Source organism: Sylvia atricapilla, chromosome 5, assembly GCF_009819655.1.
Source record: "Sylvia atricapilla isolate bSylAtr1 chromosome 5, bSylAtr1.pri, whole genome shotgun sequence".
Taxonomy (NCBI): Eukaryota; Metazoa; Chordata; class Aves; order Passeriformes; family Sylviidae; genus Sylvia; species Sylvia atricapilla.
The window spans coordinates 67,048,414-67,068,785 of NC_089144.1; the positions used below are offsets into that span (position 1 = coordinate 67,048,414).

At 38.2% G+C, this 20,372-nt stretch overlaps 1 protein-coding gene across 2 annotated transcripts; it reads left to right on the top strand.

Annotated features, from left to right (window-relative positions):
- Positions 1-1,668: 1,668 nt before the first annotated feature.
- Positions 1,669-16,594, top strand: DRAM1 (DNA damage regulated autophagy modulator 1). Of its 2 annotated transcripts, XM_066319940.1 has the most exons (7): positions 1,669-1,898; positions 7,758-7,825; positions 9,097-9,239; positions 11,436-11,613; positions 12,650-12,708; positions 13,976-14,068; positions 15,276-16,594. In XM_066319940.1, the coding sequence occupies exons 1-7, from the start codon at positions 1,768-1,770 to the stop codon at positions 15,318-15,320; spliced, it is 717 nt and encodes a 238-aa protein (XP_066176037.1). In that variant the 5' UTR covers positions 1,669-1,767; the 3' UTR covers positions 15,321-16,594. The 2 variants fall into 2 exon arrangements, with proteins under 2 accessions (XP_066176037.1, XP_066176038.1); XM_066319941.1 differs by lacking the exon at positions 13,976-14,068.
- The last annotated feature ends 3,778 nt before the right edge of the window (positions 16,595-20,372 follow it).

Sequence of the window (20,372 nt, forward strand, 5' to 3'; positions counted from 1 at the left end):
ATTAAAGATCACTGCTCAAATTATATGTTGTAACTGACTGCCTTCTACAATAAAGTTATAAAGAAAAAGAGTCATCACCTGAGCTGTAATAAATGTTTACACAGCAACGAGAGCCTTTGCTAGTCACCAAACAGTCAGTTGCCACCTGCTTGAGCCAAACATGTCCTTTTCTTTCACTCCGAATAGTGTTCAGGCACTTCAGAAAGTCATGTGAATTATTTAAATACTCAACTCACACTTAAAGAGTAATTTATTTACTACTTACAAAACTAAAGCTAGTACAGGGAATTTGCAGAACTGTGGAGGGAACATTTTTCCAACAATGTGACTTAAATGTCGATGGAGTAAAATAAAGTGAATTCCATCCTCTTTTTCAAGGGATCAGACCAGAATGCTAAATTACTGATGCACAAAAAAATTTAAAATTCTAGTGCTCAAAATATAATCACCATTAATATGTTTCTGCCATTCATTTATTTACCAAAGACACTAGATTTAATTCCTGTATAGTGTTTCCTTAATTTTCTGTTTCAAGAGGAAAGAAACCCAAGATACCTGATATTGAGGCATACTTAAGCAGAAATTTTTAAATCAGCATATTAAGACAGATGAAATATTAGCTCCCTTCCATTATTTTTGCACCTTTAACATAAAGAGAAATAAACCTGTTCTTCGAATGAGAAATTTCCGTCATTCGAAATTACTAGAAGGCAGATTAGCTGTGGAAATGTGAAGTATGAATTTGTGGCATGAACTATTATGCTTAATTTCTATGTTAAGAACGTGAGCAACTTGCTACTGCCAAGAAGAAGGTCGTAGACCACCTCCAGTTTCAGTGGTAAAATAATTTTTTTGTTCCTTTTCTGTACTTGCATTAAGATACACTGTCCCTAGTCCTTTTATTTCATTTCTATCTCCCTTCCTAATACCTTCAGATGCATGCCAAGTCCTCACCTTGTGTGCATCCACCACAGGGGATGTGCACCAAAGGCAAGACCCTCAATACGTTCTCAGGGAGAGATGCAGAGTTTGCACACACGTCTTTGAAGCAGAGGGGTGACCTGGAGTTTAGGTGTTGGTTTGGAAGGCTGATATCTGCAAACAATCAAAGGAAACAGAAACACCCTTTGGCAGATGTTGTCCATGGCTTCACGTCCGAAGTGAAAGTGCTGAACGCGGCACGATTTTGAACTGAGCTACGGTTTCCCTCTAAGCTTGTGAAAAAGCGAATCTCGGGGAAGATTTGCAAATCAAGGCTACGCTATGCGTTTTGAAACCAAAGTCCAAGGCGCATGAGGTGTGTGCAGGGCTCCCTAACGGGACCCGCACAGTTTCTGACCCGGTTTCCGGCGAGTTGCAGAGAGCCCCCCGCCCGCTGACCCCGGAGCCCATTTGAGCCCTTTGACAGAGGACCCGCGGAGCCCGGGCACTCCCCGGCAGCGCCTCACCGCCCGCCTCCCGGCCCCGCCGGGGCGTGTGCGGCCCGGGGACACGGGCTGTGGGCGCACTTGCCGCAGCCGCCAGCTCGCCCAGGCGCTTCAGGTGCCGGCGGCGAAAGGAGAAGGCGCCCGCGGCCGTCCCTGGCTCTCCGCCGCCGGCGGGGGCGGGGAGCTCCGCGGAGAACCGAAAGTGAAGGGAAGGCGGCGCTCGGCGGAGCATCCCCGGCCGGCTGAGCGCGGATGCGCCCCGCGGGTCCCCGCTCCCGGGCCGCCGCTCCAGGGCGCTGCCGCCCAGCCGCACACGCCCCGGGCAGGCCGGTGGCCCGCGATGCCGTGCTGCATGCCCGGCGTGGCTGTCGTGCCCGCTTTGCTCGTCAGCTGGTCCTCGGCCGCCTTCATCATCTCCTATGTGATCGCCGTGCTGGCGGGCCACGTCGAGCCCCTCGTCCCCTACATCAGGTGAGGCGGAGGCGCGGGGCAGCGGCTCAGGCGCGGGGCTTGAGGGTGTGTGAGCACGGGCTGTGTCCTGAGGAGCTTCCCGGAGGGAGTGTGGGGTCCCCAGGGACCTGCCGGTGGCAGGGGGACACGCTGCCACTCCCGGCGCCCATCGCACCTCGGCGCCTCTGAGAGCCGCAGCACACAGGCGCTGGAGACACGATGGAAAGGACACGAACGTTTTCTGCTGCAGCCAACGCAGGCCTGATCCTGGAGAAACTTCCCGATTACGTGGTGGAAGTGTAATTTTGTTTGTATAACTCCAGAACCGGGCCAAAGTGCAGCAGTGGACCCAAAGCCCTGTGATGGCTTTTGCAGTACACACATCCCCACAAACGCGCATTTTTTTATATTTCACTATAGGACCAACGGGTTTAAAAGATTCTCCGAAAGATGCCTGGCATCTCTTTTCCATAACCTTTTTCATTTAAGTGCAATTCTGTGCAAATCATTCTTTATGCCTGGCTTATGTTAACATTTAAATCTAAACTATGAAAATGTTAGTATTTATCTCTCAACAGAGTGAAGGTTAGCCAGAAGTCCAAGGGTGTCTTTGATATACAGAAGATCTAAAGAAAGTTTTAAAATGTACCTTTCAAGATACATCTAGACCTAATTCCTTGAAGGACTTTTTGAACATACATCATTTCAGAAGCCTGCTAACCTGACTGTCATGTGCAAGAAAATTTGATTAAAAATTAGGGTCTGTCATCATAGGCAAGAGCAAATGACACCACAAGCCACAAGATAGCTGAGCTTCATTCAAAGTGAGCCAGAGAAAGCTGGGCTTCATGCTTATATTAGCAAACTTTTTAAGACTCCCTGCACAAATCTGGAAAGCTCTTGGAAAGCCTTGTTCTTGTACTTGAGTAAATATCCTACTGCTCATCCTTGATTACACACAAAGCTTTACTAACACAAAAGTGCTTGCCATCAGTGCAATTTATCCATTATTAACTAACAACAACAACAAAAATCATTTGAAATAACTGTACATGGTTTGTGTTCAGAAATATCTTGAGATCGATCCTGTAGTAAGAAATTTTACAAATTATATTTCTTATGTTGAAGTCATGTCAGAGAATAAATATACAAGAGAATGGGATGTGGTTTTTTATGTATAGTTCTGTTTGAAGTTAAGATTTTGACAGCCCAGGTTTCTTAACTGTGTCATTCTTTCTAAAAGTGATGGACCAAACCTTTAAGTCACAACTGTGCAACTCTAATGAATGTATCACTGCCATAGTTATATCAACTTCATGGAATAGCTCCCAGAAAACACTGTTCTTATCCTCTAGCTAAAATCACAATTAGGAATCACAATAAAAGTCCGTATGCCCTAAAAAACCTAAACAAAACAAAGACCTCAGAGGCTGCACCAGTGATTCCCACTCATATATCAGGCCCTCTGCATTTACTAGTAAAGCTTTTTAAAACTCTTGTTTTTGTTACATCCTTTTAAGACCAAATTTGGACTAAGGCTGTACATTGGCTATTGGTGAAGCACCTGCAACAATTCTAAAGGCACATGGTCTAAGCATAAGAACTTCATAGAAGATGCATTTGGGAATAATACAAGATTTTCTTCTAAGTACTCAGGACAATAGTCATACCATACTCGCATTCTTAATATGCAGGTCATTGCTTCAGCCTAAGAATCTGAATCATATGATTGAGAATGTGATTTAGTAAAACTAAGAGTGTTAAAAAAGAGGAAGAATGTTGCAACATTTCAGTTGTGCAATATCTTAAAATTAACTATAAGAATTAAATAGAGCTGATATGGGGAAATTCCAGTTACACAAAGGAGAAGAATACTGACAAACTTTAGTTCAACATTTCTGTAATTCTTATATACATTCCTCAAGCACTCTGTGTATGTCTTGAAGTGACATCAATTTTATTTGCTTACTATGTAGCAGCTGCCACAGCGAGAGACCACACCTAAATTTGTCATTGAGGCTGTGCTAATGTTTCACCAAGTAAACCACATAAATACATTTCATGGTAGATAAAATGAATATGATTTTGTGTTTTCCAGCAGCTGAGTCCTAGCTAAAGGAGTCCTAAAGGATGATGAGGTTGTGCCCAAGTTAGTCCTGTTACTCATACTGCTCAAAATCCAAACCAATTTGGATGTGCCAGGACGGCTGTTTGCTTGTTTGAATTCTCAGTGAAAGAGTAAAGGAAATTTTCCTGAAGGTTTTTGCTACCAGTTGGTACCTCTGGAGAAATCAGAATCCCTGTAGGTGGAACAGAATCTTCCTATTTTAACAAATTGGGACTTCAGTTTGAAAATAAATAGTTTATCATGGCTGTGAAGAAAATTCAGTGATGAGGAGTCTTTTGGCCCTAAAATATTTATTCCTTGCATCCTTCACCTTCTTGTCTATCCACCTTTGAGAAGAGAGTTTTTAAAATTCTACTGCATGAGATGGTGACAAAAGTGCTGTCATTTTCATACAGGGTTCCTCATTTTCCATGGTGATCGAGCTCACCTATGTACCAGCTCAAATAAGTGAGCACATTTTTGTTTCAAATATGCTGTTTCCTTTTTTCTTTTCCATAAAAATGAGAGGACTGACACTAATACTTTTTTTTTTCTGATTTTTTTTTCAAAGCATCAGACTTGAAGAAAAATGAATATGAACCCAAGTCTTAGCTTCAGGGATTTTTAATGGAGAATATATAGCATTAAGAAGATTGTGTCCTTCAAAGTCCAGTGCAGTAATTTGAAAATAGACCGTGACACAATATTCCTGATATGAATTTTCTTTACAGCATAATCTAAGGTTGTTGAGTTTAAAAATTCACAACAGCAAAAATCACCTATAACCCTTTAGCTTGAGAAAATGTTTTGGTAAAAAATGGAGTTCAGTGCAATTTCAGGTTATTTGGATTGCTCTTATGATGTGTTCCAAGAACTTCAAATGGCTTTCTGTGTGTGTGCCAATTCCATCCTCTTCTCACCTAAAGCCCTTCAAAAACTTTGAAGTGATTACAGTCCAGTACTTACCACAGAGTGGTTTCTGATTTGAAAAACTCCTTGAAGATTGTCACAAGTGGCCCACGTTTTAAATGCACTCCTTTGTCATGGTAATGAAAACACTCCAGAAACAAAAGGAAAAGATGAAGCTCAAGGTTAAAAAATGGGCTAAATGAAACATGAATTAAGATGATTTTCAGGAGTGTCAAACAAACAAACAAAAAGACTTAACTTACTGTTTTCATCAATTTCACTGTTAAAGAGAAACAAGATTAATACAGACTGCAAGCTGGAACAAGCCTTCAGAAAGCATTTCAAGAAGAAAATTCAGGTGAATGGGAATGCCTGACAAGTTGTAGATACTTGTCTAAAAGTCTGGTCCAAATTTTGTTGTCTGAGAATTTGGAACCAATCTAGTTAAAAAAAAAAAAAAAAAAAAAAATTTTTAAATCAGCTTTTAAAGGTAAAAGATCCTACCTATATTCCAAGCTTCCTCCTGTTGCTGATAAATCATCTTAGCAACTTTTGTTAAACAAATCCTTCTATAACATGGAAGGGGGTGGAGAGCAAACATGGATTTCTAAAATAATCAAGTAATTGGAGATGGTCATGTTTTTCTTTCCCGAACTTAACAAAATTGTCAAAATCCTTGAGAGTGATTGCTTCAGTAGAGAGTGCTTTCTCGTTTGCATGTGGAGAGCATTCATGCTGAGATCATTTTGGCTGTACTCAGTGGTAGCTTCAGAATCTTACCATTGAAATGTAATCCAGCCTCCCTGTTGTAATGAAGAGTATTCATCATCTGGGATGACATTAAAAAAAAATCCCTAGCTAGTACCTACTTGTCCCATTATACACAGAATCCACAGAGGTTGGAAAAGACCTCTGAAGTTACTGAGTGAGCCAGACCATGGCCATAAGTCCCAGGCTTTCCTTTAGCATTTCCAGGGATGGTGACTCTACCACCTCTCTGGGCAGTCCATCCCAATGTCTAAAGACCCCTTCTGTGGGTAAATTTTTCCTGACATCCAATCTAAATCTCCACTGGCACAATTTGAGTCTGTTTCCTTTTGTCCTACTGCTTGTTATGTAAGAGGCCAACCCCCACCTGGCTAAAGCCTCCTTTCAGGTGGTTGTAGAGAGTGATAAAGTCACTCCTGATTCTCCTGTTCTCCAGACTAAACACCCTCAGCTCCTTCAGCTGCTCCTCATCAGACTTGTGCTCCAGACCCTTCAGCAGCTCCTTCTCTGGACACCACCTCAATGTGTTTCTTGTAGTGAGGGGCCCCGAACTGAGCACAGCACTCAAAGTGTGACCTCACCAGAACCAAGAACAGAGGGACAATCACTGCCCTGCTCCTGCTGGCCACACTGTTGCTGATACAGGCCAGGATGTCACTGGCCTTCCTGGTCACCTGGGCACACACTGGCACATGTTCAGCTGCTGTCAAACCAGCAGTCCCAGGCTCTTTTCTGCTGGGCAGCCACTGCTCCCCAGCCTGCAGCACTGCCTGGGCTTGTTGTGGCCAAAGTGTAGGACCCAGCCCTTGGTCTTGCTGAACCTCCTGCCACTCATCTTGGCCCATCAATCCAGCCTGTCCAGATCCCTCTGGAGAGCCTTCCTACCCTCCAGCAGATTGACACTCCCACTCTAGGAGAAAGGTTGGTTCTCAGAATTTTGCTCAGTGACCACTATAATTTGGCATTAGCTAAAACCCTTATGTGTTCACATACCTGATAGTAGGGGTTTTGGGTGCCTCTGTTCAAACACACCATCCTGCCTCTTGGTACTGCCCAGCAACTGAAAACTTAGTAATGTAAAGGTTGAAGTTACGAAGTTATGTAAAGGTTGAAGAAAAAGGTGTTATCCAGTGGCTTGACCAACAGAATCTGATCAAATAGGTATCAAATGGTTGTATGTTAAACAAGAAAAAATAGACATCAGAGAAGAAAAAAATTGCACAAAGAGGTGGCAAGATCATAGTACTGTTATTTTGACAGAGCACTCACCTTCCACAGAAGAGTTTTACTTGAAGGGGCTTGAGTCCACATACTCCCAGGAGTATGTTCATTCTGTGAGGAAAGTGAATTCTCTGGGGTGAGTGTTTGCATACGTGTACAGAAAAGAGAGAAAAGGATTCTATGGTGAAGGTGTTCCATTTTCTGCAAAACAAATATTTTGTATAGATTACGTTTTTCATATATAGAGACATGCATGTAGATATGTATACAAATTCTGTAGAGATTCTCACACTCACGTTCCCTCTCTCTGTCCCAGTGAACTTCTAATAATACCCTATAATGGTGAAGTGTTTCATCAGAAGGGACTTACAACACCTTGGAGATAGAGTACTCTTAAGCTGTATCTACATTAGTAAATTAAACAGTTGCTAGGAACATTCCTGGACATTGGAACACAATTTCTCTCATAGGGTAAAGTTCTTCTAAGGAAATTAAACCAAATTCTCTCACATCTTAAGGCAGTGACTGCCATTAGATATATTTTTACTCTATCAGTGTTAATTCGGCAGATAAAAGAAATGTGAATTCTAAAATGCCATTCACTTAATCATGTCACTCATGAGCAAAGTACAGATGTGTCACATCTTTGCACATTGCATACAGAAAAAGAAGAAATGCAGATCCAAGAGTATGCTTTCAAAATATGCTGTTTTTTGAAAAGAAGAATTCTCTACTACAAATGGAGGCTAAGTATGCAGCAAAAGATGAGTTGCCTTACACACAGAGCAGCAGTTCACACAAGTTATATTTCTCTTGGGATTTCAGTGTTTCACAGGTCTCAATTCACTTTTAATTTCTCTCTCTTCCTGCTTTAGCGACACTGGAACTAAGCCTCCGGAGAGCGGCGTCTTTGGTTTTATGATAAATATTTCAGCACTTCTAGGTATGTATCAGGTATTTGGGTTGACCAGAATGAAGAAATGAGAATTAGAGAAAGCTCCCTGCTTTAATTACCAAAATGTATTCGGTATTCTGCAGAACAGCTTCTCCACAGTCAAATGGCATTATCAGGTAGACGTAAGTAATTCCTGGAGAGTTTGGTCCTTAGGAGCAGTTAGTGCAGGCTTAGAGGCCCTTGTGTCTCTTCAGAGCACCTCATCAGAGCAAAGTAGTCAACACACTGGAGATAAAGGTAGAACAAAGATGGCATAATTACTCTGCAAAAACTCTGATGTGGAGAAACTTTAGGTTCTAAGACGCTGCAGCAAAGGGAAGAACAGTGTTGAAGCAACACCTGGTTTTCTCCACAACGTGCCTACTTCTCTACAAAATGACTGATGTGAATCAGGAAGTTTGGCATTTTCTATTATGGGTCAGAGGATGGAGGATCTAGAGCTGTGTACCTCTGTACACGTGTAGCTATCGTGGCCCTAAGGCAAAGTGAAAAATTACATATTCAGTCTTTTTTCTGAATATGTAATTACATATTTTGCCTTTTATTAGAGCCTCGTTCAGTCACACTGTCTTGGAGTGTTTCATGTAACCTCATGGTGCCTGGGCAAAGTTACCTGATTTATTTTTTCAGCTGTGGATAGACTGAGACTGTGTTTTGTGTTATGGAACTGTGGAATTCTGTCTACAGCTTATTATATCCTGAAGAATTATGATTTCCTAATTTAGTACAAGTGTTTTCCAGGAGTGAACTGCATATTAGGGCCAGGCATGCAGTGACCCTGCAAAAAGGAATTAATTCCTCAGACAACTAATTACAAGGAGATGTAGTTCTGGTACAAGACTGCATGTCAGAGCAGAATAAAGCCTCCCACTTCCAGCTTATGGTTCTTATCTCCCTGTAACATCTGCTTCTGATGTGGAACAGCAATACCTCTGTGCCCAAAACACCCAGGAGAATGGGATTTAAAATAGTGCTTTTCTTGAACTGATGTGCAGTTAGTTCTAGATAGCAATAATATGCAATTTTAAGACAAAAATAATGTTGAAATTCTGTCTTAAAATTCATCTGAATTAACTTTTTCTTAACTTTCTTAACTTTCCTTTCTTTTCTTAACTTTCCAGTAGAGTTAAAGGTAGTATTTTTTATTGTATTATTTTTATAATTTTATTCTGCATATCATGTGTTACAGGAAAAGGTGTTAAAATGTTATCAATGTGATCATTGAACAAAACACTTTTTTATTGTTTTTTTTTTTTCAGCTGCAATTACAATGTACATCAGATATTTATTGATAGAGAAGCAAAATGAATCATCACACTTTGTTAGGTCTTCATGCAATATGTTTACATTATGTATCGGATTGATGGGCTGCACTGGAATGGGCATAGTTGCAACTTTTCAGGTAAGACCATAACTTTCATAACAAAAATGAAAATAAAATAAGATTATTTTACCATTAAAAGTTTCAACTAGACAACGGTGATTAACATAATCCCCATGTGCATCCTTGGAAAATGGAGTAAGAATACCTTCCTTGCTCTTGCCTTTCTTCAGTAGTTTTACAGCAACAGATTTATTTCCTCCCTATGCCTGAGAATTTTTTGCTTGTGCAGTTATGCCATTAAGAAGTTTTCTGTGTGTTTGTCTTGTAACAGGTCTGTACTGTATGGGCTTTTCTCCTGGAAATATTTTTCTGCGAAAATTTGACTGTAAAAAACTTTGCTATTCCAAGTTTAGTTCACTTATAATCAGGCAGGGCAGAATAAGTCAGACTAACAAAAGCATCTGCATTTTTGGCTGAATCGTGGCCCACTCACAGCATTTTCTACCAAACAATCTTATCTGAAAGGTTAGAACATTCAGCACAATATCATCCTGTTAAACTTTTGAGTCTGTGGGAGATGGCATAAGATGGCACAATATGTTTGATCTTTTGATAGAGACATGTAGAACTACTGCTTACTTGCCAGAAAGGATGAAATATCTCATTACAAATCAAAGTCCACCCCTCGGTGTCTGAAGGAAAATTCAATAGGGAGAAAAAATACTGAAACAGATTATTCATTTTACCTTTTCTAGTGAGGAAGTGTATATTAAGGTATATTCTGACACAAGTATTAGGACAATTGCACTGAAATCTTCAGTCCAGAATCAAATTAAATTTAATTCGCAGGCACCTTAAATCATTGCCTTAAAATCTGTGGAAACAGCTGCATTATTTCTTTTACAGAATGGTCTACCTTGGAACATTTTGTTAAATACTATTGTGCTCATATAGTGACATGATGACATACAGAGAAATTGAAAATCAAGATTGTTGGGGCTTCAACAGCCACTACAGTTTTACATGTAATGGAAATGGTATTTTCAGACAAAAAATCCCTCTGCCTTAGGATGAGAACTTGCTCTTTTTAGCTTCTCATCCAGGCAGTGTGTGTGGATTGCAAACACCACAAGCACTGCAGTCTATTCTAATCGTATTTTACTTTAAAATACCTCTGTTCCCATTGATAAGATTTATATGTGGCAGAAAAAAAAAAAAGGAGAAAAAAGTTGAATGATGACTGAAATAGAAAACAAACTCAGCTTCAATAGCGAAAAGACAAATCAGGAATGCAAAATAATTTGTGAGAGTCAAGGAAGAAGAAACTTTGATCCTAATGTTTCCAGAGGGATTCCTTGACAGTTACAACACTGGTTTTTATCTAATCTCTGTTGTGTCTCATTATCAGTCCATAAACTCCTTCCTGTTGCAGACAGGTAGAGATATTACAAAAGAAAAGCCTTATAAAATATGGTTTAGGCTCTGCTACTCTAGCTAAGCTACAAGTAGCTTGTAAGTTCCCATAAAGAAAAACTACAAGAATGAACACAACAACTTATTCTTGGAGAGAAAAACAAGTCTTCACCTCCATAAACGATACATCTGTCCTGTGAGAATCCACAAAAGAAAAATGTAAACACCTGAATCTTAGAACATCCACACAAATCACCTTCTGACCAATGAATTAACTAGTAAGAAAGCTACTAGCCAATTAAAGTTCCACATGAGGCCTGTGAAAACTGCATAAAAATGATTTATGTGAATAAAGAGTGGTCTTTTCCTGCATGAAGAAACTGAGTCCTGGCTGCTTATTATTACAACACCTTACTCTCCTAATTTCTATTTCTTCTGCTTTGACCCTGCTTTCCATGTTGAGTGCAGTTTCTAGAAAGGATTCTGAGCATATTAAGGATCTAATCTAGCTAAGCATCTGATCTAGCAGATTTTCAAGCATCCTTAATTGCCCAGGAAGCTGGAAATGGTGTCTTGCAAGCCTTCAGTCTTTTCACTGTATATGTACAACTAGTGAAGAGTACATTCCGATCCCCATTTGCCAACAGAAAAACTGAGACATGAAAAGGATGTGAGATTTGCTCAAGGTCAGGTGACGTTTCAACTCAGGAGACCAAAGCAAAGCTAGAATTAGAAATTATTTCCTTAGTATTCAGTCTAGTTCCTCCAATCAGTATATAATAGAAAATTTACATTCATGTGCACTACCTGGTAGTTTCTTCAGGTAACAGCAGCTAACCCTTGTGCTGATTCTCTTTCCAGGAGCTGGCTGTTCCCAGTGTCCATGACATAGGAGCTTTGGTGGCATTTGGCTCGGGTGTTGTATACATCACACTTCAATCTCTCATCTCTTACAAGTCCTGCCCACGATGGAACACTTACCTTGTGTGTCACATAAGGATGGCTATATCTGTCATATCATGCATTGCCTTCATTCCCAGTATCCTTTACGGTGTATCCCATGGCTTTCCCTTCATGTGTTCATGGTTTTCCTTTTAAGTTAAACCATTGCTGATAAAGAATAAAAATGAGATCACAGTCTTTACTTAGGGATCTCTAATATATACAATATAGCACGTTGAGTCACCATTAAGAGCATAAAGATGAGTTTTGGGGGCTTCTAAAAAGCTTTATCTCTTATTTCAGTGAGAAATTTAAAAACAGTGCCCTAATGTTCTTCACAGAATCATATACTAGTGAAGCTAGAGCAACTTTCCAACCTCCTTCACTTGAAGGAGTGTAGGGAGGAAGGTCTGAAAAAGGGAACCACTGCATCTACAATGAACCAAAGACACAGAAGTTAAAAACACAGGTGCCACACAAGCCTGGGCAGATGATTTTGACCCTGTTGTTTGGTTCTTGACCTCAACAGTCGCCACTCTTGAAGTCACACTGCACAACTTCCTGGCTTCCCCCTTGGCATGATATAATTAGAGTCATCTCACTGATTTTATTGGCCTTAGGGGATCTGACTGTTGAAAACAGAGTGCAGCAGCTCGTCACATGAGTCAGCCAGCTACAGCCTGCTTTTGGTTTCAGCAGCTGTGAAAGGGCTTTGAAAGAGGGCCTCAGTCCAGAGAGGAAGTTGTACAAACAGATCAAGGCATTTACTGTACATCACTGGAAACCAACGTTGTTCCACTTCCAACAGTGCAGGACTCTGCTCCCACAGTTCTTGATCACAAATGCCACCTAAGTTTTGGGGTGTCTCCCTTACTGACTATACTTTGAAAGAACCTACAGAAACCTTCATTTGTGCAGAAATGTGTTTTGATTGCTGCTACCACTTAGCTTGTAAAAAAATGTTTCATTTACTTGTATTCTTAATACCTTGAATTTAATATTCTGGTTGTTTAGAATCTCCTGTGCTACAGAAAGGGAAGATGGTGTGGTTTGTGTTTTTTGTAAGCAGGCATTTTCACTTTTACTCTACTATAGACTACACTGTATAGTTTCCTTTACACTGTTTTTCCCAGTGATTGTGTTTGCTTCAAAAGTTTCCATGACAAAAATTGATTGGACTCCAGGTGAAAAGGTAAAATCTTACTGGGTAGCCAACTTACCTTGTGTGATTTTATTTGGGGAATGCTGTTATATTTATCTTAAAGCATTACCAACATGTCAGAGACTTCAAATAGTACATTGTCATGGGCAGTTTTGTGTAATGCTGGTTTCCAGTCACTTCATTAGAATGATGTCTGTGGTGTGGGTAAGAAAACCTGTCATGGATGATCAATCTTCAAAGAGTTAGACTTTCATTTTGACCAAGAATTTGAAAGTTTCCCATAGAAAAATACTACCAAAAAAAAAATATATATTTCCAGAAGTTAATTGTTCTACTTTCTTTTATAGTCAATTTTCTTGAAAATGAACTTCTCACATGAAACAAAAAAGTGGAACAATTTAATTCTGTAGTTTTTGGGTTTTTTTACAACATTGGTTTTCTCAGCTTTTATCATTCTTTATCAGTCTTTGATACTGTCACAAATTTTTAGAGTCTGACCTAAAGCCTAAATCAATTAGAATTGATTTCAATGTTTACAGAATGACAACTATGAAAATCAATTTTTCTTTTTGGACAAATTTTGCTAAAAGGATGTATTCAAAAAGCAGGTTAAATAATGCAGAAAGTATATCCTGCTTGAAGAGCTTAATAAGAGCACATTTAGTAAATGTACTTCAACCAAACAGTGGCAAGGCAGCTGTGAGATAAATCTTTACAAATTAGACAATCTTAGTAATATCTTCAGGGATTTTGTGGGTTTCTATGAGATGCAAGGATGAAAAAATTGTTTTACTGAAACAGATAACATATTTGTTGATGTTATGTTAAGAACACTTGGCATTCTGTTTGTGTCATGTGACACAGGTTTTCTGTCACAGTCTTAAAAACAAGTCTTTGACAGTCAGGAACTGTCACAAAGGGTAGCCCTCCATTCCAAAACATGGTGAGAATTTGCTCAGAATTACTGAGTGAAAGTTTGGAGCACAGGCACTTTGGTAATCTTGATGTAACAACTGAATGTTTTCAGATTTATATTATATTCAACCTTTGTTTTAAACTGTGTGAGCTGCAGTGTTCTTGCACTGCCTTTGATGTTACTGCACAACTTAACACATGCAACCTTGATAAATTCACTCACTGTTCTGTAAAAGAAAATGTGAATTGACTTTTATGCAACAGGGGTAACAAGTCGTAAATGTTACTTGCTGAATTTACAGAGGGAAACGTCGACATCATTCTGCCCATATTTTGTTTAGCTGTTTTATCTGAAAATTTGTTTTATGTCTCATTCCATCAGGATTATACTTACCATTTTATGAGTGCAATCTGTGAATGGACAGTGGCCTTTGGTTTCATCTTTTTCTTTTTAACATTCATTAGAGATTTTCAGGTTGGTATCTACATATTTTAGCAGTGACTAAGTGCTATGAATTGTATCACAACAAATGCAATAGCATTTTCCAAAAACCATTCTTTACCTAGAAAGATACACCAAAGCTGTACAGAAACAAATTTTACCAGTCACAGAACTGATTTCTGTCTACATAAGTAATATTCTACCCCTTGATTATGCAACATAAAATTCAGTTTAATAGTTCAATGTGTCTGTTTTTGAAAATTAATAACAGTCAACTAATACATTCTATTTATTTACCAGTCTTTTCATAGAAAGAGGCCCTCTAAAGGTGGCATAATATCTAAATAAATGATGCAACTAAAACTTCATTTCTTTCTACCTGAGGAGTTTTATATGCTAATCCAAAGCATTGCAGTCATTGAGGTTTTACACATTTTGCTATATGTTTCCTCACAGTAGGACTTTTCCTTAATTAAAAAAACTAAAAAATAATAAAATAAAATTTAAAAAAGCTCGGTTCAGTAGATAAAATTCCCTTTTCTTGGAAAAAAAAAAAAAAAAAGTTACTCAAAATTACACAACATATGATCTTAAAGGCATATAATTGTCTTCTAAAAGTGGCAGAATTATCAAAGAACCATTCCAAAATGTATGTATCATTTAATGGATAATTTTTGGGAACAGGTATTTATTGCCAGTCCATCACTCTCTGATGTCTATGTATATGATGACATCTCTTTTATCAAAGGTCAGAGTCTTCCCTTGGAGATAGAGATTTGCAGGACAATGCAGTAATTCTCAGAATATTTATCAACAATCCTTAGTTGATAATTCTGCTTTAGACACATAAAAACTTTTACTAAATATAAATATTATGAAAATAAGAGAAGGTGAGGAACCTAAACAAGATAGAATCATGTGTATTTTAAATTACAGGCTGTAAAACAGCATTAATCCAATGTTAGTGTTTGACAATGACAGAAAGATTTTTTAGATTCTACAGTCTTTTTTCTCATAAGCACTGCTCAGAGAAAACCAAACTATTAATTCAGTAAAAAAAATCCATTATACTCTAAGAAAAATAAGACTTTTTCCTTTTTTCCCACAGAATTTATTTCACTTCAAAACTTTTTTTCCCTTTGTTTCTTTGTTTCTTTTGTTTCATCTCCTTGTAAACTTTATATCGCAGAACTATAAAATTAAATTACCTTAGGCTGATCTTGCTTTGTTTTTCTTTTAGAGATTTTCTATAAGGATATCAACAGAAATACACGAAGACTTCTGATAGTGAAAAAACAACATTTTATATCTATAAATATTCTAGGTTTCTTTTTACTTACGGAAAAAGTGGCAGAGGGACAGGGATTGATAAATTTGTATTAAGAACTCATGCCATTAACTCTGCACCAGCAACTACTGAAAGATTTTTAAAACTCAGAGCAAGGTTCCTCTTGCCTTTTTGCAATACTTTGTAATTTTTATACTTTTTTGTATATTAAAAATACTGTAACAAAAGCAATATCTAGAAGCACATGAAAATCACTTCAGGACTTGATCTCCTCAGCTCTTCCATTTTGAACATATCTGTACTTTTTAATTTGCTGTAGTGTGATTAGTAGCATTAGTTCTAAACTTAAGAAAGTACGTTTTGGGAAAAGGGAAGTTTCAAGGCAATGTAAATCATTAGGAGTGAATTCCTACTCTGTAAAGTTGCAAGGGCTGGAAAAGATGGTGAGAGCAGGAGTGGGCATCTTTGAAAAAATTTGAATCTAGTAGATGGCAACACTATGCTACATATTTCTGATACTGCACACTGTAATGGAAATACAAATCCGAAGAGAAATTTAAACTCTATTGCTTGAAAAATGTTTTGTAATCATAACTGCACTACATGTGGTAAAAATTCACCCCCTTTTCCCTTTTATGCACTGACGGCCACAGGAAACATAAAACGGAAGTGGGAATAGAAAGTAAATGTACATTTAAGCATTATGTCCTAAAGAGAAATCTTATTACAATTTGGTTAATATAGGCAGAATTTGCCAGCCTTTGTGTTTTAATCTACCATGGAGTGAAGAAAGTCTCACAAAAAGTCTTTGGGAATGAATGGAAAATAAGAAGAGGCATCATTAGTTTTCAGGTGCTTAGAAATAAATGTATGAATATTATATACACACAACTGAATTAAAAAACAAACCTGGAGAGCATCTGGAATGAAGATATTTGCTGCTATAGAGTTACTTCTGTAATGAAAGACTTGGAAAGGAACTAACTGAGATGTCAGAGGTTACAAATATTTACAGGCAAAATGTTCTTTCAGGGACTGATTCACCACCTCCATTCAGCAAGTTAACCATCTGGTTGTCAATTACATTCTCTAAAAATTACATTTTTTGCACTCTATCACAGTTTATGCAGAAATATTGTTGATTTTCTGTAGCTGATATTCACTAACTAATGTGTGTTTTGGAAAGTGATGTCTTAAGATTAGTCATCTGTTGATATTTCTTTTATTGTGTATTTTAAACTATATTAAATTCAGCTGTTTCACAACTTAAAGAGTTGATGCTTTCTTTATAAGTTCTTCCAGACAAAACCAGTAAAAGTATTTTTCACTGGCAGATTTGCCTTCCATAGTATTCAGGTTATCTTGCAGAGGTTCATAGCTCCAAGCAAGTTAAAAATCAAATCTAGTAGTGACTAAAGGAAGGACCTTATGCCTTGCTGATTTGATATCCTGTAAGGGACACACAGTCCTTCAAGTGAAGATCATAAAAAAAAAATGTGTAGCAACCCCAAAAAGTGACATCAGGTTATTTTCAAGGCTCTGTTAAGAAAAGACCATATTTCTTAGTGCATTGTGTATTAGTCTTTTTTTGCCTTTTATTCTTAGCTTTCATAAACTAAACTATTCTTATACTTCATAAAGTATAAGAAGTTCGAAGTTGTTATTTCAAATGATAGCCAACCTTTACAGTGCTTATAGTATCCTAAAGGGAAGAAAAAATTTTCAGAGAAAGTGGCTGAATCAAGATCACCTTGTTCCCTGAAGTCAACTGGTAAATTCAAGTACTGAACGAAATCCTTCCGATTTTTCTGAGCTTTATTTTGATACACTTAATTATGACTTCTATCCATGACTAAAAGAATGCACCAACTGTGCACCTTTTATTCAATCTGTTAGGTCTAAGACTTCAACTTGCATTGACATGCAGATAGAGGCAATGGATTATTACTTTTTTCTTTGTGCAGTGAACAACTGTTGAAAACACTTTGATTGTTCTCTGTCTCCAAGCAGATTTTCAGTCAACAACTTAATTATTCTTTTCAGTTGAAATGTGAGTTGACAAGTTGCAAGAAATTGCCAAAATAATATTCTAGCAAGGTATAATTTAGCTGTGGCTGACTCTTTTTAAATACTGCATTTTAATTTTTTACAGGCAAGTAATCTCTAGAGGTTAACACAGATAATGTCACAGCACATTTCTGTTGCTTTGCTCCTTCTTTCTATATTTTTATATTTTTTAGCAACAAGAAACAGCGCTTTTTTTTTTTTTTTTTTTTTTTTTTTTTTTTTTTTTTGTCTGGAAGCTATGCTAGAAATATTTTCAGCATCTACTCTGCATGATGTGCTGTATTTGTCAGTCCATCAGGAGTGATTGAGAAATTCCTTTTGCATAAACTACAGTAAATCACGTGATAGCTGCTGTTATTTTTAGTGGTTATGCTAAATCATTCTACTGCTTCCAAAAGTGCAAAAGTTCTTTTTTTTTTTTTAGGTTGTGCAGCTTAATCTGCTGGTGAATTACCACTGTTGTGGTCTCTGTCACAGTTCCAGATGGTGTGAGGATGAAACTCTATCAGCACAAAATACCTAAAACCCCCTTTGTCTTAGGACATTGTTACTTGCTCTGCTTTGCCTTCCAATGTGCACTAAGACAGTGATGCCCTTATCTTTGGCTTCTCTGATAAGGCACTCTAAAATTTAATTTCTGGTCTGCTCAGTTTGCACACTGCCTTGCCTGTGACAGGATCATATGTTTGACAGTAGTATGATAATCTTGATGGCAAGGCATTTGTTTCTTGATCTTAATACTGGTAGCAAAACTTCCCAAGCAGATTAGAGGGATTATGGCAACATGTCAGTGAATTTTGGACATTCTAGCATGAGGTTTGTAAAGATGTTCACGAGGTTGGTATTTGAAACTCCTCTGTAAATACAGTCTTAGTCTCAATATTGACCACATTTTCACAACCCTTCGGGCTTTAGAACATCTGTTTGAAGACTGCAGAGGGTTTTGGGTTGGTTCCCAGTTGTTTACAATGTCCACTGGAAATAGTCTCTGGAAGAGGCTGGAAGAGCTGTTCTCCTCCAAGAAACAGTGAAAAGTAGCATGGTGCATGTATATTAAGAAGGGATAATGCTTGTTTCCTTGGAAGATGAGTTAATGTCCACTTATTTGGGAGAAATGTGGGGAAGTAGCAATAGTCTTTAATTTATAAGTTCTCTGTAGCTTTGACTAGAAAGTGTCAGATGTGGGTCTGTCTTTCACAGCATCTGTGTGTATGGCAGTGCCTTTATGGTCACATGTGCACACACAGAACTGGCATGACAACACATGACCTGGCAGTGGGCAGAGTCCTGCATGTTGCTGCAACACACAAAAATAAAAAATAGATGCTGTACTTTATAAACAACTGCAGTGATTCAATGAGCTTTGGATATATCTTGGATCAGTGATGTCATTCAGAAAGAGCATTTCTCTCATCTTAAGGAGAAATAGGCAAATCCTACATGTGGTGTCTGTATTTTTCCCCATACACAATAGATGGCACTAGTAGACCACATTATTTGGGTTTATTTCCCACGTTCAGGCAAGCGAGCACAGTAGTTTTGTAGGTAGCTTTAGCTGATTTTAATAGTTGTCTGGAGGCCCAGTTAAATGGGTTTTGTATCGTGCTTTTGTGGAAAACAAGTCAGATCTGAGTTCCTTTGCCATCCCTCCCTGTCTCCATCTAAGGAATGTTTTGCTGCTGCAACGTGTAGTCTCATAGCAACCTCAATTTCACATTGGCTTGTCTAAGGCAGAGGAGCCACTTGCTGCAGTGGCACAAGCTGACATCCAGCTCTCATTTACTGCACCACTTCTCTTGGGAAGTTTTTCCTACCCTGTCACAAAGAAGGCACATTTCACTCGGTTGCTTCAGTAGAATTCTGTCAGCTTGCTGCAGAGCTTTAGAAGACAATATAGGCCTTTGTTTTCATGAGACAATAATATTTAAAGAAAAAAGATTTTAGCATTACAAAATTGCAGCCGGTCTCTGCACCCAGAAAAAGTTATGGGACTGGTTGTAAAAAAATTCAAAGGTAGATGCAGTATCTATTTTAAAAATGCACTTTGTATGTAAAATGTCTTCTTTTCTTGCCTAATAAAACAGTTAGCATTGTCTTCCATGAAGAGTAGCAATAATGCAGGCTTTTGAATATTATGTAACCTGGAATGATACAAGTTTAGCATTCACAGTCTTAAATAAACCCTGCTGAGCACCATGGATGTTTCTCTAGAAACTCCCACCAAATATTGTACGGATTTTTAAAAAATAAATATAGAAAGTGCTCTGACAAAGTATGAGTGATTCATTATTGATAGACATCTTTAACATGGTAGAAATTTCTTACCCCACAAGCACTCTCCCAACACACACTCATAAAATTCATTATAGGTACATTTCAAAGAAGGTTTCTCTGATGAACATCTAGACTTTCATCATGAGACCTGCAGGAACATTCCCTGCAGCTCTGCTTTTACTAGAGATATTAGTAGCTGACAGATCTCCATGCAAAGAGGTGTCTTTCCTTCCTCTCACACTGCATCAAGTGGCTGAAACATATTAGATCATTTGCAGGGAGGTTTTTCTTCTGGTTTGAATTATTCAAGAGGATTTTTTGGATAATAAAATAATTTGTGGGACTTTTTCCTTTAAAAGAATTATAAATAGAATTTTTTGCTCACTGAAATTTCAATGGGATTACACGTAAAATCTTGTCCACTACTTAGAAAGGATTTTGACATATGTCTTGCTCTTCAGGCAAAAACGTAATGTTCAGACATTCCACCAGATGAAATATCCCTCTTTTCTTATAGAGATCTATTTAGCCTTTGAGAATACAAATTCAATAGGAGATAAGAACCTTCACTTAAAGGAAAAGTGATCTTGACTTTAATAAATTAAAATCAAATCACGAGCCTTCCACTGGCTTTAACTGTTAGTATTTCTTCCTCTGCTGAGCAAGTGCATATGTTGTTCACTGAGCCTAGGGATGTTTCCTGAATAG

Bases quoted from the DNA above. Each gene is read 5' to 3' on its own strand.
- DRAM1 (XM_066319940.1), top strand. From the start codon at position 1,768: ATGCCGTGCTGCATGCCCGGCGTGGCTGTCGTGCCCGCTTTGCTCGTC. The intron at 11,614-12,649 runs GTATCCTTTACG...TGTTTTTCCCAG, and splicing joins ATGCATTGCCTTCATTCCCA to TGATTGTGTTTGCTTCAAAA. The intron at 14,069-15,275 runs GTTGGTATCTAC...TTTTTCTTTTAG, and splicing joins CATTCATTAGAGATTTTCAG to AGATTTTCTATAAGGATATC.